This window comes from Dysidea avara, chromosome 5 (genome assembly GCF_963678975.1).
Source record: "Dysidea avara chromosome 5, odDysAvar1.4, whole genome shotgun sequence".
NCBI classification, from domain to species: domain Eukaryota; kingdom Metazoa; phylum Porifera; class Demospongiae; order Dictyoceratida; family Dysideidae; genus Dysidea; species Dysidea avara.
Genome location: NC_089276.1, coordinates 16,324,980 through 16,350,640, shown reverse-complemented (window position 1 = coordinate 16,350,640; position 25,661 = coordinate 16,324,980). Strand labels below are relative to the sequence as shown.

Here is a 25,661-nt window from a genome sequence, read left to right as displayed (position 1 = left end):
GTGGTTTTGCCCGATCTGGTATAGCTAAACTGATTCTTAGTAAGTAAATAATGTTTTCTAGCATTATGTTTATTATTTTTTTGTTAAGATCAATTTTGCTACCCTGTAATGGTCAGCTATATGGGGTTCAATGTTACTTGGAATGAAACTCTTGTTGGTGTCACTGTTGAGGTCCCATGTACTGGAGCTGGATTAAATGGTAATTTTACAGATTATACTGTGTAGTACATGTAGATGAGAAGGTTTTGTATTCATAAGCACTGAACCACACACCCCTGGTTAACTAAGGAGGAGTCAAATCTCTCATAGAAAGAAATGCTATATATCAAAGTTACAGGGTAGAAATGAAAGCTGCTAAAGGACTGAACTATTCTTATAGACTAGTCAAGTAAAGAATCAGTTTTCACCAGCCATGATTCAACCGTGTATAGCTCTTATATGATAGTTTGTGTATCTTAAAACTTTAACAAGCTTGTATATACACTTGTACACTGTTGTTAAATGTTGTAACTACATACTACAACATATTGTAACTCTAAACCAGCATTTGTCTGTCCCCATACACTGTAAATGTGACTGGATTTGCGAAAAGGGGTCTTCCACACACATCCAATTCTATGAACTCAGAAGACCATAACTCAGTATTTAAGAAACATATTAACCTGAAACTTTCTCCAACTACTAAGCTATGTTGGTTCTCAGTGCTGACCAAATTCAAATCAATGGCCATTTCCAATCTGAAGTTATGAGTTGTCAAAGGTGGTAAATTGGATGTGTGTGGAAGACCCCTTTTCGCAAATCCGGTCACAAATGTGTAATCCAAGCTGTGTAAGTACTGTAACTGCTCAGTCAGATAATTGTATTGTCAGCAATTTTGATTCTAAAAGACAGCATGTGCAGTGCATGCACATTCTTATTCTTTGTATTGTGGGACTTTATATAAACCTATCACATGTAAATATCTTGATAATGTTTCATGCATACATTAAGGTACTGTACGAAGAAGGTGCAAAGGTGAGGATGATTGGGAGGAATTTGTCGAGTGCTTCAGAATACAATTTAATGAGCTAATTGAAGAGGTAAATTGTAATTTGTGAATACCACATACAAATAGGGCTCCACAGGTAAACAACATTACCATGTCATTAAGTAACTTGGGGGAAGAAGAAACGATTATTGCAGTTACCAATATTGCCACAACGTTGTCTAACTTAACTTCATCACAAGAACAAGATATTTTTGCACAAGAAATTGGTCTAGCAGTTGACATCATCTCATCACTCAACAAGTTAAGTGTCTGTAGTTAACCTGTATGAGTAGTCAAGTGAGACTTGTATGCAGTGTTACAGAGACAGTGGTCGACAGGTTAAAACCTAACGATACATATTTTGAGGTAAAAATATATCCTGTACAATTTATTTGCATTTACAGGTATGTCTATTTAACATTGATGTTCTGATCATTTACAAAACATTTAAACTATTTTTTTATACACTTAAAGGAAACAACTGAAGTATTTGATAATCTTTTGAATAACAACAACCAGCAAAATTGGCAACAACTACAACAGGTACAGTACTGTAATTCTTCTTATGTCATTGTGTGTATAAATAGGAGTAAATGACCTACATGTTATAGTTGTATAATTATAACAAGGAATGAGGGCATACATATCAGGCAAAGCTCAAATGCTCTGTATTACAACTACTATGTAACACTATCCATCCATATCAGACTGATAGCCTGCACATGGTGATCAATCACCCTAGCCAATACGAGTGCAACCACTATGATTACGCATGCCTAAAAATTTTGATTGTGGGTCAGCAGCTAGTATGTTCTGGTTACATTTGGTTATGACGAATAGACAAATCCTAGAGATATTATGGAGAATTTCGGTTACGTAAATTTAATGTATTAATCACTACTATTAAAATGTTTATGTAATAATTATGGAGTTGAAGATAGGTAAGCTTGCTTGTAGAGCGGTTATACTTCATGGCATGCAGAGTGGTAAATTTGTGATGGGTTGTGGTCTGTATTTGGATACATGTGGAAACGTTTAGTAGTGAATAAGCTAAATCACTAGTTCTCACCTTAGCCCAACACTTTTCAACTCTTAGGATAGCAAGGATAACAAAACACTCTCCGTTTGAGTGGTTTTCATGGTGAAATCTATGTCATGCATACTAATAACATGAGTATTAATCGATTCCCACAATCCATTTTGGTCTTAATGTCTATATAATTGCTGCCCAGATGTATCCTGGTGTGAAAGTGGCACATATCATAGTAAACATGTTGAAAGTTCTGCAAAGACAAAGAGTGAATGAGTGAATGCAGGGTGATGACTGTTAATGTTCACTCTTGCATGATTACTTATTTGGGAATTATTTGGTATATGTACAACATTTGGTTGTTGCTGATTTGCGGTTGCTTAGCTGTCAACAAAATTTATATTACAAACATTATCAGTACGCTGCTATAAAATATGTATGCACCATGTGGAAAGAAATCAAGTGACCTTTATAAATAAAACAAAATTCTGAAGTTTGTTTACTTGCTAACAAATATATTTAGCCAACTTTCTGTTCACTAAATGTATTGTACCACTTACAGTAGATACATTACAATACAATTGTAGTATCATATCAAAAGTTGCTGCCAGTGTTCCCCATATACATACACTGACACCACAGGAAGTCACAATACAAACTATTTATTTACCAATACAGTGTACATCAAGACACACAGTGGTGTGTCGTACGCCCAAGAAAGCCTGCATGCCAGACCATGAGTATATTGACAGGAAGAAAGAAAACGTTTTTTCACACATGCATAGCTCCATGGCCCCTTTTCCAAAGCACATCATTTTTGCATTATAGCTGTTCGTCAGGTAGGGTAGGCCACACAGCAAATTTGATTAAACTCACAACAGCCATTTGTGAGATATGGGCATTCAAAATTTCGTTTTAATTTTTTTTGTTTATTCTTATGCCGTACAGAGGCTACGGGGTCTTTGATTTATTTTCACACACTTTGCCAAAATTGCTATAAATGTAAAAGTGCAATTTGATTGTCCCGATCTTTGGCACAAATGAAGAAGGTATAAATGTGAAGTCTCGTACTAAGTTTTCTGTGAACATTATGAATATTCAAGAGCTATTCACGTTAAAATAGAGCAAAGTTATGTCATGGCTACAGGGTAAACCAAGTATGGGAATAACTTGAAAATTGATGTGTACATAGACTGATCATCGTAGCAGTGCCTTTTGATACTTTGAATAGTTTACAACTACAAAGTTATAAAGCAAAAACCAAGCAAGTGTAAAATTGCAGGATCGAGATACTCTAAAAGAGCAGTCACCATGGGGTAAAAAGGTGCACAAAAAAATGTTGAACAAAAAAACTTACCAAAGTTTGAACCAGAGAAACACCCGCATCCTTAACCACTTAACCACTGCTATATCTTTGCAGATCATCTCAATTAATTTCTGCTTTATAAATGACAATTCTAGTTTAAATCTGCTTATAAATAAACTTTTGTAGATCTACTAATAGACTTACTAGATTGTTCTAGAACATTCTATGTATGTTCTATTAGAAGTCCTCAAAAAACTGTACACTCTATTAGAGTATTACAATAATATTGCCAAGTATTGATTCTGAAGTAAATCATGCAATGCAATACATTTATAAGTCTGTCTTCAATTACTTATCATCATTGCATTTGTATAGAAAAGAACAAATGTGAGTAAATGAACCCAAAGTCAGCCATAGGCTGGTTTTGGGGCCTTATAAAGTACCAAAAGAAGTGAAATCCACACAAAAACAGTCAAGCTGTGAAAAAATGGTGCAAGCTTATTATAAAGCCTAGTTGAAAAAAGTTGTGAAATCAAAGATGGCAGCCAAGAAATGGCTGCAATGATGTTAAGGCTAATAAATTTTAATAATGGCTGTGTGCATTGTTAACATTAACATCATTGCAGCCAATTTTTGGCTGTCATCTTTAATTTCACAACTTTTTTACCCAGGCTTTTTAAGGCCGCACCCTTGACTGTTTTGTGTGGTTATTATATCCAATACTTACAATCTAAATAGGAAGTAGAAAACTTGCTAGGCTGAATTGGCATTGGTGTACCACATGCTTGTCCATGCAAAACTAGCTACCAATGTACCAGCTGATCACTAAGACAGTAATATTGTTCCTTGGACACATTTCTTAGCAATTTCCAATGTTTAAGGCTAGTGCACCTCTAGTATTAATAGCTTTCTTTTCCCTTCCATGTCACCAGTAGTTCATAAGAACTGTTAATTGCAATTGGTATCTTAAGCTCCTGATGTTACAAATAGGCACCTAGCTTTGATCCATGCATGTCTCATACCAGGCTTGGGGTCAAATACTTTGAAAAGTATTTAAATACAAATACTCTGAAAGTATGAAATACAAAATACAAATACTTATACCCAGTGTGTATTTGAAATACAAATACAAATACTTTTAAAAGCATTTAAAATACTTTTGTACTTCGATCCTTTGATCTGAACTACACATTACACAACCACCCAATAGTGCACACCTCTGTTTTAATATTGTTCTAATAAAATTTCAAATGTATGGTAAACACAACTGTAACATAATGCCAGAAAACAATTGGAGTATATAGACTTCTTGCTCTTCTTAGATGACCACTATATGTTACAAGGTTTGAATGCTCATACCAAGAGTTCATAATATACAGTAGAGAGGGAGGGAGAGTGTCCAACGCTATACCTCCCTCGCTCTCTATATTATGAACTCTTGCTAGTACTTATATCAAGACACACGGTAGTGTGTCGTGCGGCCCAAGAAGCCGGCGCGCCACACCATGAGTATATTGACAGGAAGAACGAAAACGTCATTTTCACACCTTTGTATCTCGGTGATCACTTATCTGATTGGAACCAAACTTGCTACACAGTTGTCCGCCAGCCAAGGGATTCTACATTCCAAATTTGAAGGAAATCGCTCCAGCCATTTCCGAGATATGAGCTGCCAAAGTTTCGTTTTTTTTTCTTTTTTTTTTTTTTCTTCTTCTTCTTCGTCTTTTCGCACACTTGCAAAAATTGCTATAACAAGCAAACACGTACTACGATCGCCTTGAAATTTGGCACACAGAAAGGGAGTCCAAAGGCGAATCCTAGCATCAAATTTGGTACAAATCCGATGAACGGTTTAGGAGTTATGACCGATTATTCGCGTAAAACAAGATCGATTTGTTGTCACGCCTACAGGGTAAACCGCTTCATGGAATGAGTTGAAAATTGCTATGTAGATGGAGTAACCATCGTAGGAGTACCTTTTGGTGGTTTGAAAGGAATCGAGATAAAGACCACGGAGATATGACACAAAACCCAACCTGTGTCACAATTACGCGATCGATTTTTATGAATAAAAAAGTATTAGTTTTCACGCCTACTAGGCAAACCGCTTAGAGCAATGAGCTGAAAATCGGTGTATAGCTGGAATAATCTTCATAGAAAGTCCTTGCAGTAGTACAGAAGAATCGGAGTACAAACCACTGAGTTATGATTCGAAAGCCAACTCCGTGTAGCAAATGCGAGATCGAGATACTCTAATAGAACAGTCACCCTAATAGAGCATTCGGCTAATTTATTTACTCCATTATAGAATTTTATTACATCACAAGTTATTCTGTAGGGAGTTCAGCTGCAAACAGTTAATCTTATAGACAGTTCAGCAAGAAGACAGTCACCATGTGGAGAGTTAAGCAAATATACCACTATAGAGATTCAGAACATTACAAGTCACACTGAAGAAAGTTCAGCTATAAACAAGTCATGCACTGTGTAGAGAATTCAGCTACAATTAAGTCACTCTCTAGAGAATTCAGTTACACAGAATTCTGCTACACACAAGTCACTGTGGAGAGAGTTCAGCTACAAACAAATTACCCTTTAGAGTGATCAGCTACAAACAAAGCACTTTGCAGGGTGTTCAACTGCAACAAATCAATTACCTTTAGAGCGATCAGCAATGAACAAATCAACACAAATCTACCTGTAGAGAGATCAGCTAGAAACAAATCACCCTGAAGAGAGTTCAGCTACAAAAAATCACCCTGTAGAGACATCAGCTAGAAACTAGACACAATGTAAGGAGTTCAGCTACAAGCAATCACCCTGTAGAGAGTTCAGCTAAAACAAATCAACCTGCAGAGAGATCAGCTACAAACAAATCACCTTATAGAGAGTTCAGCTACAAACAGATTACCTGTAGAGAGATCGGCTACAAACAAATCAACCTGCAGAGAGATCAGCTATATACACACAAATCAACTTGTAGAGAGATCAGCTACAAACAAATCACCCTGTAGAGAGATCAGCTACAAACTACACACAATGTAAAGAGTTCAGCTACAAACAAATCACCCTGTAGAGAGATCAGCTACAAACTAGACACAAAGTAAGGAGTTCAGCTACAAGCAAATTACCCTGTAGAGAGTTCATCTACAAACAAATCAACCTGTAGAGCAATCAGCTAGAAACAAATCACCCTGAAGAGAGGTCAGCTACAAATAATCACCCTGTAGAGAGATCAGCTAGAAACAAATCACCCTGAAGAGAGGTCAGCTACAAAAAAATCACCCTGTAGAGAGATCAGCTACAAACAAATTGCCCTGTAGAGAGATCGGCTACAAACAAATCAACCTGCAGAGAGATCAGCTACACACAAATCAACTTGTAGAGAGTTCAGCTACAAAAAAATTACCCTGTAGAGAGATCGGCTACAAACAAATCAGCCTGTAGAGAGTTCAGCTAAAACAAATCAACCTGCAGAGAGATCAACTACAAACAAATCACCTTATAGAGAGTTCAGCTACAAATAAATTACCCTATAGAGAGATCGGCTACAAAGAAATCAACCTGCAGAGAGATCAGCTACACACAAATCAACTTGTAGAGAGATCAATTACAAACAAATCACCCTGTAGAGAGATCAGCTAGAAACTACACACAATGTAAGGAGTTCAGCTACAAAAAAATCACTTTATAGAGAGTTCAGCTACAAACAAATCACTCTGTAGAGAGATCAGCTAGAAACTGGACACAATGTAAGGAGTTCAGCTACAAGCAAATCACCCTTTAGTGAGTTCAGCTACAAACAAATCAACCTGCAGTGAGATCACCTACAAAAAAGCACCTTGTACAGAGTTCAGCTACAAACAAATTACCCTGTAGAGAGATTGGCTACAAACAAATCAACCAGTAGAAAGATCAGCTACACACAAATCACCCTGTAGAGAGATCAGCTAGAAACTAGTCACAATGTAAGGAGTTCAGCTACAAGTAAATCACCCTGTAGAGAGTTCAGCTAAAACAAATCAACCTGCAGAGAGATCAGCTACAAATAAATCACTTTATAGACAGTTTAGCTACAAACAAATTACCTTGTAGAGAGATCGGCTGCAAATTAATCAACCTGCAGAGAGATCAGCTACACACAAATCAACTTGTAGAGAGATCAGCTACAAACAAATCACCCTGTAGAGAGATCAGCTAGAAACTAGATACAATGCAAGGAGTTCAGCTACAAGCAAAATCACCCTTTAGTGAGTTCAGCTACAAACAAATCAACCTGCAGTGAGATCACCCACAAAAACGCACTTGTACAGAGTTCAGTTACAAACAAATCACCCTGTAGAGAGATCAGGTAGAAGAATTCACCTTGTAGAGAGTTCATTTACAAAGAAACCATCATATAGAGAGTTCAGCTACAAAGAAATTACCCCGTAGAGAGTTCAGCTAGAAGAAGTCACCTTGTAAAGAGTTTAGCTACAAAGAAACCATCATGTACAGAGTTCAGCTACAAAGAAACCACCTGTACAGAATTCAACTACAAACAAATCACCCTGTATAGAGATCAGCTAGGAGAAGTTACCTTGTAGATAGTTCAGCTACAACAATTCACCCTGTAGAAAGATCATGCTAGAAGAAGTCACCTTGTAGAGTGTTCAGTTACAAAGAAACCATCATGTAGAGAGTTCAGCTGCAAACAAATCACTCTGTAGAGAGTTCAGCTACAAAGAAACCGCCATGTAGAGAGTTCAGCCTCATACAAACCACCTAGTAGAGAATTCAACTACAACAAATCACCCTGTAGAGAAGAAGTTACCTTGTAGAGAGTTCAGCTACAAAGAAACCACCATGTAGAGAGTTTAGCTGCAAACAATTCACCTGTAGAGAGTTCAGCTAGAAACAAATCACCCCGTAGAGAGATCAACTGGACGAAGTCACCTTGTAGAGAGTTCAGCTACAAAGAAACCATCATGTAGAGAGTTCAGCTGCAAACAAATCACCCTGCAGAGAGTTCAGCTACAAAAAATCACCCTGTAGAGAGTTCAGCTAGACGAAGTCACCTTATAGAGAGTTCAGCTACAAAGAAACCATCATGTAGAGAGTTCGGCTATAAAGACACCACCATGTAGAGAGTTTAGCTGCAAACAAATCACCTGTTACAGAGAGTTCAGCTACAAAGAAACCATCCTGTATATAGTTCAGCTACATTTCAAGTCACCCAGTAGAGAGATCAGCTGCAAAAAAAATCCTGTGGGGAATAATGAGCATGTAATAAATATATGTATATAATTTGTATAATTACTAATAAAATCAAAAATAATTGAAGTACTAAAATTCTTCTTTAAGTTCTTTTCTTCTTCCTGTGGTAAAGAAAAAAACACATGGGTTAAAAAAGCCCCAAAGCCAGCCATAGGCCGGCTTTACAGTATACAAATACAAAAAGAAGTGATATCTAATCAAAAACAGCCAAGCTGTAAAAAAAGGTGCGGCCCCCATAAAGGCCATGGTGAAAAAAGATGTGAAATCCAAGATGGCGGCCAAGAAATGGCTGTGATGGTAGGTTAATGGTTACATTTTAATAACAGCAATTCAGGTTAATTTTGTGCCGCTTGGTCTTGGCACCAAATTCACCTGAATTGTTGTTATTAAAATGTAAGCATTAACCTACCATCACAGCCATTTCTTGGCCGCCACCTTGGATTTCACATCTTTTTTCACCATGGCCTTTATGGGGGCCGCACCTTTTTTTACAGCTTGGCTGTTTTTGATTAGATACTATTCAACTTCAAAGAAAAGTAAGTCCTTCATTACTCTTCCCATTCAAAGAAATTGAAAGAAAATAATTAGTATTTGATATATTTTTACAGATTAACGTGTCAATAAGTCAAAGAGATCATCTTCCAACCAAATACATTTTACAGATTAGGTCATACAGATTCTCTTCCAAGTAAAAGTATTTGAGGTATTTGCAGAAAGTACTTTAAGTTTTTACACAAAGTATTTGAGTACAAATACAATTAATACATGTTGTTTCAAAACTTTAAAATACAAATACAATTACAAATACTCAAAAATAGTAATTAAATACAGCTAAATACAAATACTCATGTATTTGACCCCAAGCTTGTCTCATACCACGAAACTATTCCTATACATCCATTCAGTTTGTATCTAATTTGTAAACACTCTGCTCTTGGCCCTGTGGCCCTCAGATGTCATGTTTACAAATCTTATAGTTGTGTCACATATAACATTACTTTGCTAATTTCTTTGTGCATGCAGACATCACCTAAAACCAGTCAGGATTTGGTTAACAGTACTGAACAGTTTGGAAAACTTTTAAGTGAAACACTAAACAGTGACATAAATGAAGCAATCAAGACAAAGGAAAACATTAGTAAGTACAGTAACATTGCATGAAGCATAACAATTGACCAGTATAATTATATTGTTATCACATTACTTGTAGTTGTGAAAGCTCAGCTTATTTCAAATGATAGTGTACAAGCAGGAGAATCTTATGAATTTCCTACTAAAAGTGATGATTTAACAAATTTTACTCATGGAAGTGCTCAAATCATGTTCTCTAATGCTCTACTAAGAGGTGTCTTAGATCAACTTCCACCAAGTGAGTGCTCATATTATGGCACCATCCTGTGCAATTCAATACAGATGTACAGTTGTATCTCATCACAATGGATACCATATTTTATTTGCCTTATAGATACTACAACATTTCCTATTACAAATACAATACTAAGAGACGATATCTTGCAGCTGCCAAATCCTAGGAATGGGTAAGTACAGGATTACTTTATAGAAGAATTGTTTACTCAATATGACATTTCTTCTATGACAGAACTGAAATGCTTGTACCAATATCTCCAATAGTATCAATACAAGCACCTGTTCCTGTTACCACTAATGAGAGCAATCCTATATTATTAACACTTGATGTGGTAAGTATTGAGATTTTATATTTTGTATGCAGTGGGAACATTGCAAATCAAAATATATAGTATCTTGTACAATTTTATATGTACTATTACACACTTTTAACTACTAAACAGGTCACCCTGAATATATTTACTGTAGTGTATCAGTATAATGTGTATTGGTAGATAAGAATTTTGTGGTTGCTATAGTCAAGAGTATATAATATGGGAGGGAAAGTTTCAAATAGTGCTATAAGCTGTGAAAAATGAGCCTGTAAAGTTCTATGGCATTGTTCAAATGGCTTGGTGACTTGTGTTGGTTGGTAACTAATTATAAGTGCAGTGCACGTGCACGTAGACTGTGAAGAAACTGAAGCTATGAAGTGAAAGAACAGTGCAGTTGAGAAAAGTATGGAACATCACACAGAGGAACTTGGTGCAAAGAGAAAGACACAACCAGCTAACCTGGAAAGCAAACATCACCAGGAACATTATTGCTGCCTTGGATGAATTCAGTTCCAGTTCCCATATTGGCTGTACTTTGCGTGATGACCTCCCACATGATGTCTTCATTCTAGATTTCATCAAGGTCACCTTGACAGTTTTGCTAGCAAAACTAACACGTCTACAAGAGATGGAGTTTAAGCCATTGCAATTCCATGTGGACCACTTGAGCAAGTAATGTATTAAATCAACAGCGGTCAGGTTTACGAGAGGAGACAAAGGTATGTGGGTTACTTTACGGCTCATTTTTGACAACCTGTAGTGCAGTTTGAATGAAGTTTAAGACCTTAAACTAAGTTAATGTGGGTAGGGCTATAATTAAACAGTAATTCATCAGTTGAGTGAGTCAGTGTCACTAATTGCAATTACATCATGTTTGCATACGTGTGTAAGCTTATTGGAATTATATGTGTGATAAGTAGCACCATGTGTCACAGCAGTGGCGTGGAGTGAATTATACGTGTGATAAGTAGCACCACATGTACATGTCATAGCAGTGGCGTGGAGTGAAGACGGCAGCCAGGAAGGGCCAGTCTGGGAAAGCGCCAATGTACTTCAAATCCGGTGAGCCCATTCCATGTAGCTATGTCTGTTTTATGATAATGTGAATGTATGCCCATGCGAGTGCACGTGGGACAATGATTGGTACATTGGTAGGCCTCTAAAGCGCTGTGTAAATTAAAGTTGTGGCTGAGGTTGTTGCGAACAAGCTAGATAATAGCCACTCGTGCACGTATCTCAGTAGTGCAATAACCTGTAACCCAACCACGATTGTATCCAAGGACCATTAGTCCTACTACCAACATTAACACTTTCCCTCCTCCAATATATACTCTTGCTATGGTAAATCATTGTTTATTTCTAACTTGCAGTTAGGCACAAATTCTTCTCTGCAACGCAGAATCTGTCAATTTTATGACCACACATTGTTGGATACACAGCTGTAAGTAGTATGTACAATAACCATAATGATATCACAATATGGACTTTTAGTAATCAGGCTGGTGGTTGGTCAAGTAAAGGAGTACTGTTTGACAAAGATAATTCTGATGACACTAGAGTAACTTGTCTTGCAACTCATCTGACCAATTTTGCTGTGCTAGTGAGCATTGGAGATGAGCCAACTGCAAATGTATGACGTATAGTGTTTTGTTGACTATAGCTATTACATAGTTCTCATTGTTTTGCAGCAAAGTGATCATCCATTGTCAATAGTTTCATACATTGGATGTGCAATTTCTCTAGTGTGCCTTTGTCTTTCTGTCATCTTATTGACAATTGTTATGTTTCGGTAAGAGTCACATTGTAACATATTTGTTCTCCTTATCCTGTTATATGCACAGAAAAACAGATAAAATCAACCATGCTTTCATTCACCTAAACTTGTGCATTGCACTCGCATTGGGTCTTGTGGTGTTTCTCACTGGAATAGAGACAGCTACTGATAACCGGGTAAGTACACTTCATTATACTTTCTATAGGTCCTTGTTAGTATAATTGTTCCTTAGCATTACACAAAACTTTGTATGTGTGCATGTAAATACATTTATAGGGGCTGCATGCTTTTATAACTACTGTATATAATTATGTTGTTTACAATAATTATTACATAATAGTTAGACACCAAGACCAGGGGAACTAAGCGATTTAGTAACCCCGATGGCCTGAGGCTGCAGCATCCCAAGCACAGCGAGGGTGCTACTAACGGTCTGAGGGGTTACTAAATCACTTAGTTCCTGTTGGTCGCGGTGTCTAACTTATTTAGACTATGGTTTAAAGTACGTACCTTTATAGCCAGAGCATGAGTGTGGAGTGAAAGAGCAATGCAGAACAGCAGAACGGTTTCTTCCTGAAGTCCTTATAGCACCCACAAAAGTAATTATTTGACCAGTAACCACAGTGACAGCTAGAGCTATAGTAGATACGCCGCTTAGTATACTATTTGACCAGAATTATTTGCAGAACAGGGAGAAGAAGAGTATTACAGTATTATCAAGTACTGCAATGTACCTTTCGTGTAATAATTATTTATCCTGTACAAAATTACTTGAGGGCGGGTGACTAAGTGAACATGTGTAGGTGACTAAGTGAGCATGTCAGGTGACTAAGTGATTTAGTTAACCTGTAAATGATCCATACCACAGTCTAAAGTAAGTTTAGTCATTACATGCAGTATGTCAGAAGATAATACCATTATACCGTACATATATACAAATTTTCAACATCTGCAAAATTTTCTTATTCAAGGGATTGGCTCTATGCTATACAAGTAGAAGGAAAGATTAGGAATTTCTGGACTATGGATCCATAGATTGAATTTGGGATTTCATGTCCACTATAGTATATCTGCAGGTATAGGCTACCTCCCTTGCTTTAGCTGTTTCCTTGCTTCCTTGTTCTTAGAGCCCTAATCCAGCTTAAAATTCCTATTTGTTTGCTATGGAAAATGCGGGTGGAAAGCATGACACAGCCAGAGGGAAGCCATATCGCGCTATTGCAAATCTACCCCTTGCATAGTCTGCGAAAAGAACTGGAACACAAAGGAGGACAAAGGTAAGTCCATGATACATGCATTGTACATACTGCGGTTGGTGAAAAGGCACGTCTCAGGACGAAGTGACATCGAACAGTGAAAAAATCAAGCCCATAGCTTTATCCATTGTTGAGTTATGCTTACATCAGTTAGTTAGTTAGTTAGTTAGTCAGAATAAAAACAGGAATTTTTAAAATTTCATAGAAACTTGTTGGAAGGGTTTGGGGTCACTCTGAAGGCATTTTTGGGCTTGGCAATGCCTACGCAATACTGCCAAGCTGTTATGAAGGAAATTTGAGGCTGATTTTAAGGTGATATTTTTGGACAAGAAAGCCCAAAACTGCATGATCTCTAATAGTAGTACTGTATGATAATAGGTTACCCATAAGAACCAACTATGAAAGTCTGAAAATCATTTGTCAATCTATTTAAAAAATGCACATCTTACATATATGGTAAATGAAACCCATTCCGAAAGAATGTTTATCCAAATGTCCACCATCAAATGGTTGCAATAATGCTAATATCATTATTAAAGTGCAGTCAGTCAGTTTTTGGCTGCCAGCTTTTGCAGATTATGTCATTTTAAAATCAAAATATTAATTTTGAGGGTTCACCTTTTTTCACAGCTTGGATATTTAGTTGAGTTCATCAACTTTTAAGACTTGCCTTTATTCTATTGTCTATGTGCATTTCAAAGACAGCTTAGGTGACTGTTTTATTAGTATGTAGATTATGGTTTTGCCTTTTATCTGTATCGGAACTCCGAAACTATTACTTCAATTTGATTTTAAACCACTAAGAGTTTGAGCTAAGTTGGTTAACCTAACTACAAACCGGTTTTCATTGTAATAAGATTAAGCACCAATCTCTGTAAATACGACAATAATATTTATCTTTTTGCCAATCATCATAACTCTGTGGATGTTAAATCAAATCCTGACCAATGCTGCACTTTTTGTGTGCTAAATTCATTATTGCTTTACAATGTATTTTGCAAGTTTGCAGAAACTTTTACAGTAATTGTGCTCTAATTTGGTATATTTGTGGACTATTGAAGGTGAAAATTTGCAATGTAAAAACTGATTTGGAGAAGGAGGTTTAATGCATGAAAATTGTATTTTTGTTCTCCCTGTTAATATCACACTGGAAGAAAATGCTTTATGTGAAAACATTATTTCTATATTTGTATTGTATAGGTCTCTTGTGTAATTGTGGCAGTACTTCTACAATATTTCTTCACATCTGCATTTTGTTGGATGTTATGTGAAGGAGTAATGCTCTACATGTTGCTGGTCACTGTGTTTGGTAATAAACTGAACCATCGACGATTCTTCTTTTTCTTGGGTTGGGGTAAGATGTAATTTAGATTTATATGCTGTGTTGAAATACTAAGTTGTAGGACCAGCAATTCCTATAATTGCAATTTCAGTTGGAATAGCTCATAGACAATATGGAACTGATGATTAGTAAGTATATAACTTTAGTGGTTGTGTGTTAAAATTTTTAATATGTTTTAGCTGCTGGATAAAGTCAGAAGATGGAGCAATCGCAGCATTCATTGTACCCATTGTGATCATTATCTTGGTATATTATATAGTAGTATTATCATCTTCATTTACATAATCTATTTTGCAGATAAACTGTCTATTTCTAGGGATAACTCTGAAAGTCCTGTTTGTAAGCAAGCGAAATGCTAATAATGAAAATACAAATACTGCAAAGTAATTGTTAATTTGTCCATTGTGTGTATTTTCAACTTATTGTTTTTTGCTTAATATTCAGGCACTTGTTGAAGGCTGCAATATTCCTCTTACCACTGCTTGGAGTGACATGGATAATTGGTATTTTGGCTGTTAATGATGACACTGAAGTGTTTGCATGGATATTTACAATTTTAAATTCTCTACAAGTAATGAAACTATTAAGTTATGTATCACAAATCACAGGATGATACATATCTTTAGGGATTCTTCATATTCCTATTCCATGTTCTCAGAAACAAACAGGTGATAAAATCTATGTGATTGTATGTATTCAGTGTTTGCTTAGGTCATTAGAGAAGTGAGTGAGTGCTACAACTTTTGGAGGACCAGCCAAGCTTACAGTGTCTATAACAGAATGCGTTCAGTAAGTGTCGTTGAATCAAAGCTGATTTTATGTTCATTGTGTTACTGTATAGGGACGTGGAAGTTCAAGTACCTTGAAGAGTATATTGAGGGAAAGAGGTATAGTATGTAATAAATGCGTACACGAAATTTCATTTAAATTGTTACTAGTTGTATGTGGTGTGCAAAAGAAAAAACATTCTGGCATTTTGAAACAATTTTTAAATTGCAATTTGAGGTCAAAATACTCTAATAGAGCAGTCACATATTTTAGTACAATGATCAGTGGAATTACAATGGTTATTCACAGTGGCGGGTCTAGGATTTTTAAAAGGGGGTTTCTGAAAGTTAGTATAGCTGAATAAGGCATCTGATGACATTTCTCAGAAAAGTTTGAGATTTTAGAAGCTCTAAGATCGGATTTTGGGCTAATTTTAGTTAGCAATTACAATTAACTCAATGCTTTAAACTGTAAATACTATATAGCTAACTACAGAGCAAATATGCTGCAAATATGGTGACTACAAGCTGTAGCTTTGATTGCTCTATTAGAGTAGTTACTTGACTGCTCTATTAGAGTAGTTACTTGACTGCTCTATTAGAGTATCTCGATCGTTTTTAATACAGTGGGAGATGAAAAGTGAAGTGTTGCTGAGGGTTTAATAGCTATAAATGGTGCTAGTTAAGTGTAACTGCATGCATGCTACTGAAATACAGTGGTATATAGTTGTTTGCTATCACAAATTGTCAGTACAACAATGTTTATGTATTGATACTGCCACTGAGCTAAATTTAAAAGGGGGTTTCTGTCGAAACCCCAGAAACCCATCTAGATCCGCCACTGATTCATCAACTACTACATCTGATAAATTACAAACATTTACTGAGCTATGGAATACTTTGATTTTAAAAGCAATATTCACATATTTGAGAATGAGATCAGGGCATAATGTCAACTTTTTGGAGCACAGTAATGAGAAGAATTTTAAAGCATAATTTCCTCAGGCTTATTAGGTACTTCTTGTGTGGCAAGCAATGAAAACGCACCATGCATTTATTGTGCAACATGCGTAATTTTACGCTGTAGCTAAACAATGCTAAATCATTCCTTTGTATACCCTTGTTGTGTATATGCATCCATCTGTTAAAACTACTTCTAATACTGCTAAATACAAAGTTTCAGATACTTTATGCTGAGTTTTCAGGGGTGTAGGGAGAGGGTTCCAAGGGGTTCAGGAACCCCCTGTAAAATTAAACTTCTGAGTTTACAATAGGATCCTAACACACTATGCATTTAGTGTAGCATCATGTTACCTTTCACTGAGAGATGAATGCAAGCGTTATAAATTGTTGTGTTGTGCCATACACTATTGTTCACTCATTTTGTTCTGAGGCCCTCTTGAAACTTGTAAAAAAGATCGATATACTCTAATAGAACAGTCAGGTGTATACTCAAATAGAGCAATCACATTTACTCCAATAGAACATGCCATATGTTGAGGAACTTCATTTGTGGTGTTTTTCAGACATTCTAACACTAAATGCAAAACTGAGCATGACTGTATACTGCTGGTGTGCAGCGTTTAAAGATATAGAACTCCAGTAATTTATCACTGACTTGGGCATGCAAAATGAATCCATGCTAAGCATAATTTTGTGGTTATAATGTTTAATTGTGTAAGTCATTCCATTTGTATCAGTGGATTCATGGTTCCAACCCTATACCAGTGGGATAACTATCACTTACAGCTGTATAATTTATTATGTGTCTCTATGTGTTATGTTGTCATTTTTATTTATTATAGCATTACAGCATACATATACAAAATTACAATTAACATTATTGGTGTACATGTTGAAGGCATTCCAGCAACTAGTGCTGACATCCATGAGTGGAAAAACAACAGTCATTTAAGATTAAAGTTTATGGGAATGGGTTCTTTGAAACATCGATAGCATGAACATGATCTCATAAAATGTGAAATGCGTATATAGGTTCTTTCAGAGTTGAAATTGTTAGAGAAGTTTATCTAGTACTAGCTTCATCCCAGGGGCACTTATATGCATTAAAATTAATGTACTATTTTTTGCATAGAATATAGCAATTTACTGAGTTTTGCTTTATTAAAATATTAAAAGTCTCTCAGCAGCAGCCCCCCAGACCCTACTACTGGTAATTACCTCAATACTGCTGTTGGAACCCAATCCTGGCTAGACCCCTAGTTTTATTTTATGTATAACAATATTTTCACAGTGTTTTATGTATTCAATGTTACTAGTAAAGATTTACTTAATGTGATGCTTGAAAATATTTATGGTCAAAAATTAAACTAGGCTATACTGTGTAAGCTTTCTTATAAAGAGTTTTATGTCATGTCACAATTTCAAAAAGTATAGGATACTATACAAGGGCGGATTTAGGGGGGTGCATGGGAGCTGAAACACCCCATTCCCCTCCAAAATTTTACAATGTTCTAGCTGGAAAGACAGTACAGTGGAACCTCAGTTATCCGAACCCCTTGGAACCAGGAGTGCTCCATAAGTCTGAAAAAAATTCATATCTTTGAAACTGTGTATATAGCATAAGGAAGCTTTTTTTAAATTTCAGGATTATCAACTACTCTAATAGAACAGTGACTACTGTAATAGAGCAGTCAATTCCATAGTTCAGTTAACCAACAATCCAGATAAGTGGGTCCGAATAACCAATGTTCTACTGTAGAAGCTACAGTATAGGTGCAATTGCATCTAAACCATACATGGGCAATGAAAACATGGAAAGAGTAAGAAGAGAAGAGCTGATCTCTTCCAGGAATCAACAAGAGGGAATCAAAGGGGTAAAACTGCTTTAAAAGTTACTAAACATCAAAATAATAATAGAACATTCATCATTAAAATTCTTTAGACCAGCTCCTAGTCCCCTTGATCATGAAATTCAACTTTGAACTTAAACCATACTGCAGCATTTATGTGGAGCCCTTTATATGAAAGCTAGTTAGCAGTGCTAGAAAATGATTTTGCTTAGTTAGGCCCCTATTTGGTGATTATTAGTTTCTCATCCACCGCCCGCATCCTTCTTAAGCTACCGCATGGTAAGCCATTATTTACTCTGCGCATGCTCAGAAGAACACGTGATATCAAACTGTTATAATTTTTGTTGATGAACGCTACCCAGGAGAACTATTGTTTTCCTTAGCAAATTGCTGCAGTGCCAGTTGCAATCGTGCTCTATCGACTTCATCAAAGCAGGCTTTCAGTTGACTGTCGAAAAACAGTTGGCGATCACGAATAGTAGAATCAGCTGGTGAAGGAAATATTTGTAGTAAGAAAGAAAGACAATTTGGACAAGGTCTGCACATCAGTGTGTTAATATTATAAAATAATGGCATAATGGTAGTACCCTCCCGCCTGCATCATAATGATTAGAAAGGTTGGATGAGAAACTAATAATCACCGAATAGGGGCCTTAAAGTGGCTCACAATGCTTTAGTCAATATTATTTCCAAATTCAACATTAAAAAATTAATTTTCCTGTCCCCAGATGCTCTAGATAAAGCATGCTCCTCATGCTGAATGTGCTTCTCACACTACACTACTATGGTTGTATCAATCAGTTGATACATTTTTAGCCCCCAGTAAAAATGCCCCTAGCTTAGTATCTCCTCTTGGGAAATCCTAGATCCGCCCCTGCTATAGTATTCCATATCTCCTAAATAAATATGCAGGCCATCAAAATTCCCTACATGAAGGTAGTAGTAGCCTTATATGTGACCCAGTCTGACAAAACCGGGGTTATCGCCTATTTAAAAGTATTGAGAAATGCCAGTTTTAAGTATTTAGTGTGTTGTAGCTCGCCAATGGTTGAAGCTATGTGTACCAAATTTTCACACGTTTTACACCAATTCCTTACCTTCCAGAGAATCCACTGTGCAAGTAGCCAACAACTAAGTTTCCTGCCATTTTAGATAGTTTTTAAACTGAGGTTGACTGTATCAGGCGAGCTGCAAATTGTGTGGGAGGAGGGGGCCCTGGAAGGCGGGAAAGATGGTGTTCAAAAATTGAAAAGGAAGGCCAAGGGATGAATTAGACCAAGTTTTGAGCCATTGAGGTCTCAAAACTGGCTAAAATGAAAGGAAATTCGCAGCAGAGGTACTTATTCAACACCACAGAGCTGTACAGCCACATACAGTCATCCCCAGGCTGACCAGAGCTCCATTAAGGCCCCACACTACACGTACGGATCGCCACTGGGCTTGGAAAAAGCAGCCAGCAAAACCAGACCACTCAAGTCTAGCTGATTTTAAATGTGGAATTAGATAGTTTATTCATGTAGCTTTGTGTCCTGGGTGAAAAATCGAATCTGCTGACATGGGCAATAAGACCGGTTTTCTCAGACTGGGTCACATATTTTGTTCACAAGAACACTTAAGTACACTTGCATAATTGGTGTAGTAGTCATAAACACTAACAGTGTGTGTCTAGGTGCTTTGTGTAAGAAAACCCTATGAATGAAGTATTAAACAACTATATATAGTATTATATTCTCTGTGAATTTGTGTTTAAGCATTGTTATACTTGTTTACTACCGTATAGCTGGTTATTTTCGAAGGGTTTTTATTTTCGGATGTTTCGAAGAAGCCCTTCTCTTCGAAAATAAATTCCCACGTCCGGTTGTTCTTCGAAAATTAATTCCAACAAGTGAAAGCAACGATCCAACTTTTGGCGATTTGCTTGTGTATTCCTCGAGTTTTAGCTCAGTATACTGATGATATGAGTGATGATAATGGGTAAACTGCATCATTACTGTGCCAACAACCAGAAAACAGGTGATCCAGAACGGGAATTGATTCCATCTGCTCTCAAATCTATGGTAGACAGCTAGCTACGATCGAGCGCGATCGAGCCAGTGAATTTACTCCACTCAAGACTCCCCCAGTCTTCTCTCCAGTGTACAGGGTGCACAGGGATGGGGATTACTCCATCAGTAAGTCAGTTTTTGGCAAACATTTATGCATCTTCATAATTTGTTACACAAATTTCCATTTATTTGAAATCCACCCAGACTTCGAAATATGCACTCTTCGAAATTAAAATCTTTCGAAATTCAGATTTTGGTTCTTGTGCGAAAATTTCTTGTTCGAAAATAACCCGCTATACGGTAATTTAGGAATCTTTGTAGTGACCAATTTTAGTGAATACACATCTGCATGTATATTAAGTTAATTGATCACAATACTATTAACAGTAACAAGCTAGGCACCTGGTATTTTGAAATAGCCAGTATAATTTCAACCGGTTTGATGAAGAAACACAAACCTTGTGATCACCAACACGCGTACGAAGCACTACCATTACATTTATTATATTCACTTTGCTTCAAACAGTACATTTGTGTCTGTAGTGTCTCAGAGCAGTAGTAGTGGTTTCAGTACTCATGGAAACAAACCATCGACCACCTCAATGGATATTTCTGGTGATAATACCAAAGAAGGGTCAGAAGTCCCAATAGGTACTATATCATCAGTGAATGCATATATATGTAGTAAAGCAAACTGCTTGATTTTATTGGTACATGTTGTAGATGATGATGTGTTTGCAATGAGTTTGAAGCCAATTGATGAGTCAACTGATAAAATGAAAGATGCAAGTTTTATAAAGAAGGAAATTCCATCTGAAGTTCATGATGATGAAAAGGAGTACTCTAAACAAGAATTGGAAAAAGAATCTACATTTAAAGAGCTGTACACCGACGCTGATGAAAAGGCATCAGATATAAATGTAGATAGCAAGACAAAATGGTCTGGAAATACAAATGAAAAGCCGATCTCCTTATCCCATCCCAAGAAATAACAAAAGGTATTTACTGTGAAAAGACTATACTAAGTTGTATATTATAAAGTATGGCGGTACTGAACTGTACATTATGGATCATGGCGGCTTGCACTTTCTCACATTTGTGGTGCAGAAAGAGGTAGGCTATGGCCCCCCGGGTCTACTGAGTGGAGCTAACCCCCTCAGAATAATATCTTGCTGAAATCATCCTTCTTGGAGTGGAGCTGAATACCATGAAAAAGATTGATATGCTCTTAATAATGCTCAAATAGCTACCATAATAGAGCAGTCAAAGTGCTTCACAAAAGTGTGTTCCTTAAAAATGAAAAAAAAAAAGTTGCCTACAGTGGGAATCAAACCACTGACCTCTTACTTTCTTTTGAGAGTTGGTGTCTCACTGCTGTATCAAGTATTACAGGTGTCTAAAGGCAGTATCAAGACATACTACCACGTATCGTGTGGCCAAAAAAGCAGCTATAGAGTTTCAAAGAAAAACCAACAACTGTAAATTGAGGAGTCGAGATACTCAAATAAAACTCTCACTGCGGGGTAAAATAGTACAAGAAAAATGTCGAAACAAGGACCTCCATACTGAACATCCAAATCCTTAACCACTGAGCCGCTGCTGTCACAGCTGTTCACCTCACTGAATTTCTATTTTATAAATGAAAATTCTAGCTAAAATTTACTAAAGTTATAATTTCATAGATCTACCAATGGAAAATCTAGATTGTTCTAGAACATTCTATGTGTGTTCTATTCCTAACGAAATGCTTTATTAGAGTATTAAACTTATAAACTATCATAGCAACTTGTTGGAAGGTCACTCTGAATACATTTATAAGCTTGGTTGTGCGTCACCAATACTGCCAAGCTGTTATGAAGCAAATTTGAGGATGGATATTCTTGGGCAAGAACCTCCATGATCCTATTACTATTATACTGTATGATAAGCTGGGGATTTATAGAGCTAATCTTGAGCTACCTCAGGATATAAGCAGATTTAGATTACTATTCTACATAGCCCTTTTTGTTCCCAGAAGTGATAAAATAATTAAATATTGGATACCAAAAATATATTTTATTTTTTGAACATATCAGCAATTAACACACAGGTATAGGGTCTAGGCATGCGTACATTATGCCAGAATAATGTTGGGAGCAATAGGTGGCAAAAAGAACCAGAAATAATTCCAGAATAATGGGATGGCCTTCAGAAATATTTATTTAGAATTCATGTATTTTCCTTGTAGTATTGCAGAGAGTTGCATAAAGGTACATCCTCAAACATTGCTAGATCAAAATTGTGAAAAAATCGAAATACTCTAATAGAGCAGTCACTTACCCTAATAAAACAGTCACCTAAGTTTTATGTGACTGCTCTATTGGGATATCACAATCTTTATGCATTGTTTCTAAGCATGCAAGTGAAGCTTACAGAAGAAAGTCCATGTGACTTCTATTATTCCAAGAAGTACTCCAAGAAGCACTCCAAAAAATATTTGAGAATAATTTTGGGAATAATAGGTGAATAAAAAGAGTTTCTCCAGAAAGAATAATACATAATTTAAAAGGCATAATATAATAGGCCTATAACTACTTACATAAGGATATCTTTACTAATTTAACATTCTTGATCTTATAAACTTAATTTCAGATGGGAAAGGTAAACAATAAACCGCAACAGTGCAAAAACTTACTACTGCTTATAGATCTCTGACTGTTCCATTATTTAATACATTTTGATTAATTTTGTAGATTTTATGTATGCAGTGGTTAGCTCCAGTAAAGACCCAACATGTACGACATGTTAGAGGACAGATTTTAGAAAATATATAGCTAAAGCTTTGTGAAGTAAAGTATACCTGATATAGTGTGTGATGCGGCCAAGAAAACCAAAGTATATTGACAGGAAGAAAGAAAACAGCATTTATACGCATACATAGCTCCATGGTCCATCTCCAAAGCACACCATTTTTGCATTAAAGCTGTCCACCAGGTAGGGTAGGCCACACAACAAATTTGATTAAATTTGCACCAGGAATTTGCAAGGTACTGTATGGGCATTCAAAGTTTTGATTTATTTTCTTCATTTTTTCCCTCTTAAACTGTAAGGGAGCTATGGTGGCTTCATGTTTGCACACTTTGCAAAAATTGCTCCAATAGGCAAACTTGTAACTTGGTTGCCTTAATCTTGGGCACAAATTAAGAGCGCATAAAGGCAAATTAATATACCAAGTTTGCTTTGAATCTGATGAATATCCAAGGAGTTATGAGCGTTTATTCACATTAGAAAAGATCTAACTTCTGTCACAGCTACAGGGTAAATCAAGTATGCTTGAAAATTGATGTGTACATAGGTTGATCATTGTTGCAGTACCTTTTGATGGTTTGAAAAGCAATAGAGTTACAGCTACAAAGTTATAAAACAAAAATTAAACAAGTGTAAAATCACTTTAATAAAAAGATGCACAAAAAATATTGAATAATATTAACAAATATTGAATGAAGTTAAGCACGCAATAGATCTACCAATGGAACTTCTATATATGTTCAATTAGAAAACCTCAAATATGTGTGCTCTATTAGAGTAATGCAATAATATATTACCATCATTATGTCTATATAGATGTGAGTAAACTAAACTCCAAAGTCAGCTATAGGCTGGTTTTGGGACCAAAGTACAAAAATAAGTAAAATCTGTACAAAAGCAGCCAAGCTGTGAAAAAATAGTGTGGCCATAAAAAGCCTGGGTGAAAAAGTCATGAAATCAAAGATGGCGGCCAAGAAATAGCTGCAATGATGTTGATGCTAATAAATTTTATTAATGGCTATGTGCATTGTTAAGCTTCATTAGCATTAACATTATTGCAGCCATTTCTTGGCCGCCACCTTTGATTTCACAACTTTTTTCACCAGGCGTTTTAAGGCAGCACCAATTTTTTGACAGCTTGGCTGTTTTTGTGCATATACTTACTAACTAGACAGGATTTTTTGTTCAGGCTTTATGTCATAACTACATAATGCTATATGAAGCATCACTAGGCTTATGACATTTTGTAGAGAGATCAGCTACAAAGAAACCATCCTGTAGAGAGTTCAGCTACAATCAAGTTATACTATAGAGAGATCAGCTAGAAACAAATCATCTTGTAGAGAGTTCAGTTGCGAACAAATCACCCTGTAGAGAGTTCAGCTAGAAACAAATCATCCTGTAGAGAAACAAATCACCCTGAAAAGAGTTCAGCTACAAACAATGAGAGTTTTAGCTACAGTTCAATTATGTAAGAAGTCACCTTATTAACTACAGTATATATGTGATAATAATCACTCAATGTTAAATATACAAATATTTCATCAGACAAAAGCTATATACACAATTACTTCCTTTGTTCCACAATTCCTGCAGTAAAGAAAAAAAAACAAGTTAAAAGGAAGCACCAAAGCCAGTTTATATGGCCAGTTTTGTGGCTTGCAATACAAAAAGAAGTGATATCTAAACCAAAACAGCCAAGCTGTAAAAAAAAGTGCGGCCCCCAAGAAGGCCAAGGTGAAAAAAGATGTGAAATCCAAAGTGGCGGCCAAGAAATGGCTGTGATGGTAGGTTAATGGCAAAAATTTTAATTACAACAATTCAGGTGAATTTGGTGCTGAATCCTAGTGAAGGAGGCAACACAAATTCAGCTGAATTGTCGTAATTAAAATTTTTGCCATTAACTTACCATCACAGTCATTTCTTGGCCTCCACCTTGGATTTCACATCATTTTTCACCTTGGCATTTTTGGGAGCCACACTCTTTTTTTACAGCTTGGCTGTTTTGGTTTAGATACTACTTACACCCTGAATTTACAAAAAATGCCTTATGGCCTATAGTTGTGCTTCGGTTACTGCTTTCAAAACTTTTATGCTAATAGTTTACTATGATACCATCATACCAAATGAAATGGTTTTTTGGTGTCTGATGTTTGATTACATTTTCACTACTGAGAATAAGAGACTATCTACAATACCAGTTAATAAAAATCTAATTCACTTATATATATATATATATATATCTACAGCTTGGTGATTAGAAAATAGGCACAAGAAGTACAGTATGCATATGCATTTGTTATCACGTATAATGTACGTAGACTTTGAGTGGCATTACAAATTAAATGTCATGCTTTTTGTATTTTCCTACAGAAGTTGAAAGCAGATTTCAAAACTTATCAAGACAATGTAGATGTAGAGATTTTTCTTTTTGATTGTTGCACTTTTCCATACATACTTAGTTTTAGCATTGAGCCTTTGGCATCATTTTGAGCTGTTTAGTCAATTTTTGCATTTATATTGTGTGACATATTTCAGATTGTACACATTTATAACTTTCACTGAGAAGATAGTAA

General features: G+C 36.2%; 1 protein-coding gene across 1 annotated transcript; it reads left to right on the top strand.

The window, feature by feature from the left end:
* The first annotated feature begins 6 nt into the window (after positions 1-6).
* Positions 7-25,661, top strand: LOC136256345 (adhesion G protein-coupled receptor L2-like). Its single transcript, XM_066049280.1, has 25 exons — positions 7-39; positions 89-199; positions 991-1,079; positions 1,125-1,288; positions 1,342-1,393; positions 1,502-1,570; positions 9,643-9,757; positions 9,830-9,988; positions 10,085-10,157; positions 10,220-10,319; positions 11,672-11,742; positions 11,793-11,931; positions 11,990-12,090; positions 12,143-12,251; positions 14,532-14,685; positions 14,735-14,801; positions 14,853-14,919; positions 14,971-15,056; positions 15,118-15,244; positions 15,300-15,341; positions 15,385-15,462; positions 15,515-15,560; positions 20,842-20,949; positions 21,022-21,296; positions 25,459-25,661. Exons 2-24 carry the CDS (start codon positions 109-111, stop codon positions 21,288-21,290), a joined length of 2,376 nt encoding a protein of 791 aa, XP_065905352.1. The 5' UTR covers positions 7-39; positions 89-108; the 3' UTR covers positions 21,291-21,296; positions 25,459-25,661.